Raw genomic sequence first — 9,475 nt, 5'->3', positions numbered from 1 at the left:
GTTTGTTCCGCTTGTCTCAGACACATCCTCTTGCAGCAGTTGTTGTCTTCCTCTCACAGCTGTTTCAAGTAGCTCGAACTAGTTGTGCAGTTTTAGCTGACTGAAAAACAATCTCCTTAATACTTACAAAAACAACTTTAATTTGCCTAACAGCAAAACTAATTATAACCAATTTTATCCAACGACTGATGATCACATATTTATATCAAGAGCCATTTTGCGTTATCTATATTTTTTCGACAGGGTCTCCTGCTTGTGAATTTCTAATTTTTGAAAATCTTTTATTTTCAGAATGTTCATAGTCCCAAATATCCCCGTTTTTACTTACAATGAAAAGGGAGACTTGATAACAGATTATCCATATATACAGGTAAGCAGACGTACTTTCTAAGGTACAATACTGAGTAAAATTAAACTACCATGCTCTAAGGAGTGAATGGATGAAGGTTGTCAGTTTTGATAACAAAATCATGGGTTTTTAATAGGGTTAGAATTTGAGGGACTTCTCTCACTAGTTGTAGTACTTCTTCCAAGGTGATGCCAGAGCATTCAATATCCTCTTGTCACTGACTTCTGCCAGTTCTTCTTTGGCCTTCCTCATTTACACTTTTCTGCACATTTCATGGTGATTAACCCTGAGGTAAAATACTGAAATTTTAAATTCATTAGCAAAATTCTAAATGAAAGAGGAGATGATATGAAGAAAATGAATTGTCAAACTGCTGAAAATTGCAGAGGTTTTTTTAAAAAAGTTTGAAAACATTGTTGGCCATTCCTTCTCTCTGTTCTCATTTCCCTCTTCCCTTTATACAGGTGAGCAGGGCTCATTTTCCCTGAATAGCTACAAAATATTTTTGCTTTAAAATCAAATTGTTAGGGAGCAGAGGTTGTATTCTTCCAAATATACAATGAATGTATATGCAAATGAATAATTACTGTAGAGCCATCAGCCTTGCTGACCTGTAGAAGAAAGTAGATTGGGAGAGTATGATAATGGGAAGGGTCTAGTCCTTTTCCCACTGAAGTAATTGACCAAATTCCCATAGACTTTACTAGGAAGAGGACTGTGCCTGAAGGAAGGTGTGGGCACTGGCACTGAAGGGGTTAAAAGCAGCCTAGGGAGGCCAATAGGAGAGGGGCTAGGAGAAATAGCCAATGAGGATCCAGCAGGCCCAATAAAAAGAGCTACAGGGAAGAACAGAGTAGTCACTGCCTGGAGCTCAAGAAGGTAAGACTGTGTCTCTCACAGCCTGAGAGGTCTGCACTACTTGAGGCAGAGCTAGTGCTGGCAGGGACTGGGGGAGCCAGGTTGCTCTTGGTTGGCTGCTGAGAGTGGGTAGTAGCAAGCCCTGAGAATGGGTAAAGAAGGTGCTAGGGCTGGGGGGAAGTGGCCCAGGGAGACAGCAGCAGGGAGAGGAATTCGAGGTGCAACAGGAGGCTGCAATCCACAGGGTCCCTGGGCCAGGACTCAGAGTAATGGGTGGGCCTGGATCCCTTTGTCCCCACTCGCCACTGGGGAAGTGGCAGAATAAGTTGTTGCAGGCGCCACTGAGGAAGTGGCCAGACAAGATACTGCAGTAGCTACTAGGGAAAGTGGCTGGACTCTTGAGGAGACATACCTTCCCCTGAAAAGGGGAACACACAGAGAGTGACATGGCCAGAGGGCCGAGCCACGACGAGGAGTTCCTGACAGCTGCGAGAAGGGCTACAGGCCAACTGCAGGTTGAGAGTGACAGTGTGCGGGCCACAAATGTGTTCATTGGCCATGAGCTAATCCCCAGAAGACCAGCAGGATGTGCCAGTCTAACAGTGAGTAATGAGCCCGTGATAGAAGGAAATCAAACAGATTTTAAAAAACACTCACTTCTAGCAGTTTGCAAGCCTTGTTTTCTTTGGTTTATTGGTACTACTTTCGTGTAAGCACTGGTGCCTTTTAGCTTTAAATGAAGGGAGTGAGAAGTGGAAGTGGCTAAAATTGTTGCTAGCTGTCATCTTAAATTCGCCAATCAGGAGCCAATCGGACTGTTACCCAGGGCTCCTCTACCCAGAAACTTTTAGTCTCTCTGAATCAATATCAGGAAATAAAACAAAGGAAACACAGTACCTGTGCCTGCTATATGGCTGACACAGAAAAGTCAAAATCTCGTCCTTTTAACCTCAAAGCTTTATTTTATGGTCTCCAGCAATTCCCCTCAGAATCACTTTTACAGGACGTCTCCACTTATTAGTCTTAAGCACATACATATACAAAAGGTTATTAGAATAACCCACACTGATTGTTACTCTATAAGTCTGAGATAGTCTGGTGATTCGGTCACAGATTTCTGGATGGTCGGTCCTTCTGTCTGTTCCTGGAGAACCTTCCAAATGTTTCCACAAAGCGATCCGCCAGGCTCATACTTGCAACCTCTCTCTTATACCTCAAAAGTTACAGAGATGTCAATCAAAAGCATTACATAGCTGATCAGATGGAAACAATTGTCAAGCAAAGGTGCAAGGAATGTCAAAACAAGATGCAGTTATGTGGTTTCGAGTAGATGGAGCTGCTGCTGTTTAATGTCTAATCCTGCTTCCTTTAGGTGGGAAAAATGAGAAAAACACACAAAGAAGGAGTGAAAACAACATCAAAAGTAGAAATGCAGCTTCTTTCTCTGGTGCTGACTTTGACTTGCAACATTATTGCTGAAAAGTTCCAGAGGGGTAGCCGTGTCAATATATATACAGCAAAAACAACAAGAGTCCTGTAGCATTTTAAAAACTAATACATTTAATTTCTGCAGGCATAAGCTTTTGTGGGCTGTAACCCACTTCATCACGTGTAAGGAATAGAAATCAGTTAGCAGGTATATATGTACATATCCAAGGTTAAACAACAATGGGGAAGTAGTTGAGGCCTAGTCACAACCATTGATTAGGAGGTGAGAATGTGTGAACAGTGACAATCGTTTCTGGTAATGAGATAACCATTCCAAGTCCCTATTTAGACCCAGTTTGATTGTGTCAAGTTTGCAGATCAGTTCAAGCTTAGCAGTTTCTCTTTGAAGTCTGTTTTTGAAGTTTTTTTTGTAGAAGAATGGCAACTTTCAAGTCATTTATGGAGTGTCCTGGGAGATTGAAGTGCTCTCTGACTGGTTTATGGATGTTTCTATTTTTTATGTTTGATTTGTGTCCATTTATTCTTTTGCATAGTGACAGTCCGGTTTGGCCAATGTACATGACAGAGGGGCATTGCTGGAACATGATGGCAAATATTATATTAGTAGATGTGCAGGTGAATGAGCTCCTTGTGGTGTGGCTGATGTGGTTAGGACCTGTGATGGTGTCACTAGAGTCGATGTGCGGGCAGAGCTGGCAACGGGGTTTGTTGCAGGGGGTAGGTCCCTGGGTTAGTGTACTTCTTGTATGGTGTTCGGTTGCTGGTGAGTATTTGCTTCAGGTTGAGGGGCTGTCTGTAAGCAAGGATAGGTCTGCGTCCCACAGCTTGACCGAATGAGGGATCATCTGTTAGGATAGGTTGTGGATCCTTAATGATGTGTTGGAGAGATTTTAGTTGCGGGCTGTAGGTGATGGCCAGTGGTGTTCTGTTATTTTCTTTGTTGGATCTGTCCTGTAGTAGGTGACTTCTGGGTATCCGTCTGGCTCTGTCAATTTGTTTCTTCACCTTTCCAGGTAGGTATTGTAGTTTTAAGAATGTTTTATGGAGATCCTGTAGGTGTTTGTCTGTCTGAGGTGTTAACTCACAGACTGGGATCTGCTATTAATGTGCTCAGGAAATGACACGACTCTCGTTCGATAATGACAGAAAGGCTTTAATTACTATACTTATAAACATATAAAATGAGCCCCCAAACCAAAAGTCCAGTATATTTTAGCTGCAAAAGCAATTATCCTCACCAATGCAGGCAAGAGGCGGTGATGATTTCTTAGCAGCTTCCCCCGAGAGCCTGGATCCGTGGTCTCAGAAAGCAGCTGGGCAAGATGGTAGTTCTTGTCAGTTTCTTGTCAAGAGTGATTCTTCTTCTCTTGAAGCTTGCCTGCTTGCTTATTTCCATTGCTTCTCTTTTTTATTCTTAAATCCAATGTTTTTCAAAGCATTTTGGTAATTTACATGAGTAACCACAGGAATTCCAGAAAACAATACAAGAGGGAGAGGACCCATGTGCTTTAATTAGTGAAAAGGTGCTAGCCACCTAGATTTGTTCTTTAGTTTCAGTGTTCCACCCTTCAAACAAAGGGGTATTGAGATTGTTGTGATTAAATTGAGCAATACCTGGGATGGCATCCAGCCATTAACTTTGATCATAAGGTATTTTGAGAGGTCTGGAGCCGTGGAGGTCTAGCACGCCCTGCATTTAACACATTTCTGTTTACTGCATAGATGAGTTACTCCCAGAGGATAAATTCATTAGGGAAAATGGTCCAGACAGGGAGGCAATTAATAAACAGTTATCTTAATGAAATACCAGACATACTTTGAGAATAGAAAGACAGCATGGGTGTGTTGCAATGAGAAACAATCACCCCTTTTCAAAAGGGACTCCAGCCACCATGTCACATACTCTGCAATATGCACTTATTAATTTGGTAGTTCAATTTTATAAGTAGGCCCAGCTTAGCTGAAATTCCACAGTCTATAGAGGGATCGGAGCAAATCCGGTTGTATCTTAAGACTTGGCTGTAGACAATGGATCGTGTAATGTGTCCAGGGTGGAAGCTGGAGGCATGAAGATATGTATTGCGGTCAATTTGTTTTCGGTATAGGATGGTATTAATGGACCATAATTTATTTGTATTGTAGTGTCCAGGAAGTGGATTTCTTGTGTGGACTGGTCCAGGCTGAGGTTGATAGTGGGGTGGAAATTATTGAAATCCCGGTGGAATTCTTCGAGGGACTCTTTCCCATGGGTCCAGATGATGAAAATGTCATCAATGTAGCATAGGTAAAGGAGAGGTGCTTGGGGACGAGTTTTGAGGAAGCATTGTTCCAGGTCAGCCATAAAAATGTTGGCATACTGTGGGGCTATGCAGGTGCCCATAGCTGTGCCACTGAGTTGGAGGTATAGATTGGCTCCAAATCTGAAGTAGCTGTAGGTCAGGACAAAGTCACAAAGTTCAACTACCAGGTGTGACATATCATCATTAGGGAATATGTTCCTGATGGCTTGAAGTCCATCTTTGTGTGGAATGTTGGTGTAGAGAGCTTCTACATCCATAGTGGCTAGGATGGTGTTTTGTGCGGGATCACTGATGGATTGTAGTTTTCTCAGGAAGTCAGTGGTATCACGAAGATAGCTAAGAGTGCTGGTGGCATAGGGCCTGAGGAGAGAGTCCATATAGCCTGACAGTCCTGCTGTGAGAGTGCCAATGCCTGAGATGATGGGGCGTCCAGGATTCCCAGGTTTGTGGATCTTGGATAGCAGAAATAATAACCCTGGTTGGGGCTCAGGGGGTGTGTCTGTGTAGATTTGTTCCTGTGTTTCTTTAGGGAGTTTTTTAAGTAGATGTTGTAATTTCTTTTGGTATTCCTCAGTGGGATCGGACAGTAGTAGCTTGTAGAATGTGGTGTTTGAGAGTTGTTTGGCAGCCTCCTGTTTGTAATCCGATCTATCATGATGACAATGGCACCTCCTTTGTCTGCCTCTTTCATTATGATGTCAGAGTTGTTATTGAGGCTGTGGATGGCGTTGCGTTCTGCATGGCTGAGGTTATGGGGTAAGCGGTGTTGCTTGTCGACAATCTCAGCTTGTAGGACATGCTGTGGGCCAGAATACCTCTGGGACCAGGAAAGACTATGGCACAGCTGACAGGTGCTATGGCTCAAAACTCCACAGGAAAAGGGAAACTCGGGCACAGACAAAAGATGCCATGTGTCAGAACTCCGTGAATGAGGGAGACTGAGAGTAATAAAATGTGCTGCCAAATTCATGGTACTCACCAGAGGGTGGGAAAATCTTCATATTGCCTGGACATAACTGAATTAGAAAAATGAATGTCATTTCCAGTAGGCCTCCTTTTCTGTTAATAAGTCTTCAACTAGTTGTTGATAGTGAGATAGCAGAAGCATGAATAGTAAGGTATTAGGCATTCATTGTGTGAAAGATGTAATATTTGAGAACCTCTCTGAAGCTCACGCAGTATCAGCTGCATTATCTCTGCATTTTTAACATGAGTAAAAAGCAGCAAAACTTGGTTTTGACACCAAAATTAGCAGATCTGAATACACAGGAGAAAGGATCGCTAAGTGAAAAGGTGTAATTTATACAATCATTTTTAACATTAGAACCACATTTTGAGATCAGATGCAAACAGGTTTAGCCATTGCATTGTGTATATTACATTTTATGTAATTAGGATCTTTTATTTTACTTGATTAAAATTAAAGATAGAAAAGAAAAACCTTTTTTTGGATCTTGCAGGATGATTGCTACTACTCTGGATATGTGGAAGATGTCCCAGAATCTGTTGCAGTTCTCAGCACCTGCTCTGGACTCTGGTAATGTAGGCTCCTCAATATGCTAGATTGTAAACATTATGAATTTTCTTCTTCTGAAATGAGAAGGTAGATTTAACATTACAGAATAATTAGGTTAGTGCCCCTTTACCTTTTCTTAATACAGATTTCATGCTAACCAGTTGTTAAGGGTCATTTGCTGCTATTGCATAGGGCTAGAAACACAAGTCTGTAATCTGAATTTATTGTTTTATTTTATAGATTATAAAACAATAGGTAGTGTAGTTATGATTGATCTGGGGCATGATGGCTGTTTGGGGTCCTTAAGGCTTGTAATAGTGCCTCTCAGAAGTGGTTGTGTTACCAGGAGCATTGGTATTCAATTGTAAATCAGAAATGTTTTCCCTCAATAGCCCTTGCCTTTAAGGGACAAGGGAGGAAATTTATTTAAAAGTTCTGCAAAAAACTGCATTATACATAAAAAATAATTCAGATGGAAAATTCCTTAGTAGCTCTAATATTTTTAATGAGTTTTTCAGTTTTCCCAAGTCACTAAATCACACTTCAATTTTGCAATTCTCAGGGGACATTTGAAGATTTCCGATTTAAACTATGAAATTGAACCTGTTAAATCTTCCTCTATATTTCAACACATTATTTATCGAATGACAGCTGATGAAGAGTCACCTGGTCGATGTGGAGTAATTGATGAAGATATCGAAGATCAATCAGCTAAAATTGAAAAACATCAAATATCTGAGGTTCAGACTGAGAAACAGCGTGTAATGGAGGTACGTGTTTTATATGGGTCCACATAAAGTAAATAGATACTATGTAGAACATTCTAAGCTATACATGTTAGGCCCAATTTTTCCAATTCATTGTTGGAAGTTGCCTTAGTTGTGCTGGAAATCACTTTGTAGTCAGGGGAACAGATTAATTCTGTTCCTCCTGAGTTTATCTATCCACAAATCTAGTAACTAAAAGCGTTCCTATCTATTGACTATGAAGGAAGCAATTTGTCAGCATCATGGAATCTATTCAACATGTGCCTAAATGCCACAGTTAATAGTCCCAGCTCTATCTCCGTTTGATTTCTTTCTAGAAATTTTGTCACCTCTGCTTTGCCTTCATTTTTTTTCAGAGTCAGATAAAGCCCAGTATTCCACCTCCATCTGGTAGAAGAAGGTCATTCCCACCCTTGCACCCCATCTGATTCACTTAAGGAAGCTCTGGCCTTATGGGGAAGAAAAGGAAGGGGTAGTCAATCTTTCACACCTTTCTTTCTCCTCCTCCTTGCATCTTGACCCATTGGCTTAAGTAAGGGGGAGTGCACTGGAAGCACGCAGCTGAAGTCAGACCTCTCTTCTCCAGTGCCTGTCTCCCTTAGCTGTGGAGATAGCCCATGATGGGCAGAAGGTACATTACATCTCAGGAGGATCCCTCACACATGAAAAACTGACTCTACACCAAAACCTGTTAGGATCCTGACCCTCAACTATCCAATAAACAGTCTCTGGGAAAGATAGAAGATTTGAAACCAAGTAAAAAGTTAAGGTCTGTGGGACATGTGGCTAGACACTGGCTGAATGGAATCCCCGGGCATATGCAAGCTTCTGGGGTAAATCCCTTGCTAATAGCTTAAATTCTCTGTTGTCCCTTCTCCTTCCAGCATTCAAGTCTCACAAACAGGGAAGATTTGGTAGGGGAAGTAGAAGTGGGTGGCAACCTAGGCAGCAGTGACCATGAGATGGTCGAGTTCAGGATCCTGACAAAAGGAAGAAAGGAGAACAGCAGGATACGGACCATGGACTTCAGAAAAGCGGACTTTGACTCCCTCAGGGAACTGATGGGCAGGATTCCCTGGGAAGCTAATATGAGGGGGAAAGGAACCCAAGAGAGCTGGCTGTATTTTAAAGAGACCTTACTGAGGGCGCAGGAGCAAACCATCCCAATGTGCAGAAAGAATAGCAAATATGGTAGGCGTCCAGCTTGGCTTAACAAAGATGTCCTTGGCAAACTTAAACACAAAAAAGAAGCTTACAAGAAGTGGAAGCTTGGTCAGATGACTAGGGAGGATTATAAAAACACTACTCGAACGTGCAGGAATGAAATCAGGAAGGCCAAAGCACAATTGGAGTTGCAGCTAGCAAGGGACGTGAAGGGGAACAAGAAGGGTTTCTACAGGCATGTTGCCAACAAGAGGAAGATTAGGGAAAGTGTGGGCCCCTTAGAGAATGAGGGAGGTGACCTAGTGACGGAGGATGTGGAGAAAGCTGAGGTACTCAATGCCTTTTTTGCCTCTGTCTTCACAGACAAGATCAGCTCCCAGACTGCTGTACTGGGTGGCACAGAATGGGAAGGAGGCGAACATCCCGCAGTGCTGAAGGAACGGGTCCAAGACTATTTAGAAGGCTTAGACATACACAAGTCCATGGGGCCGGATGCAATACACCCGAGGGTGCTGAGGGAGTTGGCTGAGGTGATTTCAGAGCCATTGGCTATTATCTTTGAAAGCTCATGGCAACAGGGGAGGTCCCTGAGGACTGGAAAAAAGCAAATATAGTGCCCATCTTCAAAAAAGGGAGGAAAGAGGATCCAGGGAACTACAGACTGGTCAGCCTCACCTCAATCCCTGGAAAAATCATGGAGCAGGTCCTTAAGGAATCCATTTTAAGGCACTTGGAAGAGAGGAAGGTGATCAGGAAAAGTCAACATGGATTCACCAAGGGAAAGTCATGCCTGACCAACCTGATTGCTTTCTATGATGAAGTGACTGGCTCTGTGGATGTAGGGAAGGCGGTGGATGTGATATACCTTGACTTTAGCAAAGCTTTTGATACTGTCTCTCACAGTATTCTTATCAGCAAGTTAAAGAAGTATGGGTTGGATGAATGGACTATAAAATGGATAGTGAACTGGCTAGAGCATAGGGCTCAACGAGTAGTGATCAATGGCTCCATATCTAGCTGGCTACCGGTCACAAGCGGAGTTCCCCAGGAGTCGGTCCTGGGGCCGGTTTTG

The 9,475-nt window shown here is 42.6% G+C and overlaps 1 protein-coding gene across 1 annotated transcript in view; it reads left to right on the top strand.

Annotated features, from left to right (window-relative positions):
- Positions 1–6,420: 6,420 nt before the first annotated feature.
- Positions 6,421–9,475, top strand: part of LOC137147207 (zinc metalloproteinase-disintegrin-like cobrin) — a 34,572-nt gene continuing 31,517 nt past the window's right edge. The window contains exons 1-2 of the mRNA XM_067539094.1: positions 6,421–6,493; positions 7,035–7,242. Of these exons, the coding sequence (XP_067395195.1) occupies positions 7,117–7,242 (126 nt within the window). The 5' untranslated portion in view covers positions 6,421–6,493; positions 7,035–7,116. The remainder of the gene's footprint in view (positions 6,494–7,034; positions 7,243–9,475) is intronic.

Source organism: Emydura macquarii, unplaced genomic scaffold, assembly GCF_026122565.2.
Source record: "Emydura macquarii macquarii isolate MOO-44397 ecotype Brisbane River unplaced genomic scaffold, CSIRO-AGI_Emac_v2 contig_509, whole genome shotgun sequence".
Classification (NCBI taxonomy): Eukaryota; Metazoa; Chordata; order Testudines; family Chelidae; genus Emydura; species Emydura macquarii.
This window is presented reverse-complemented; position numbering and strand designations above follow the sequence as displayed.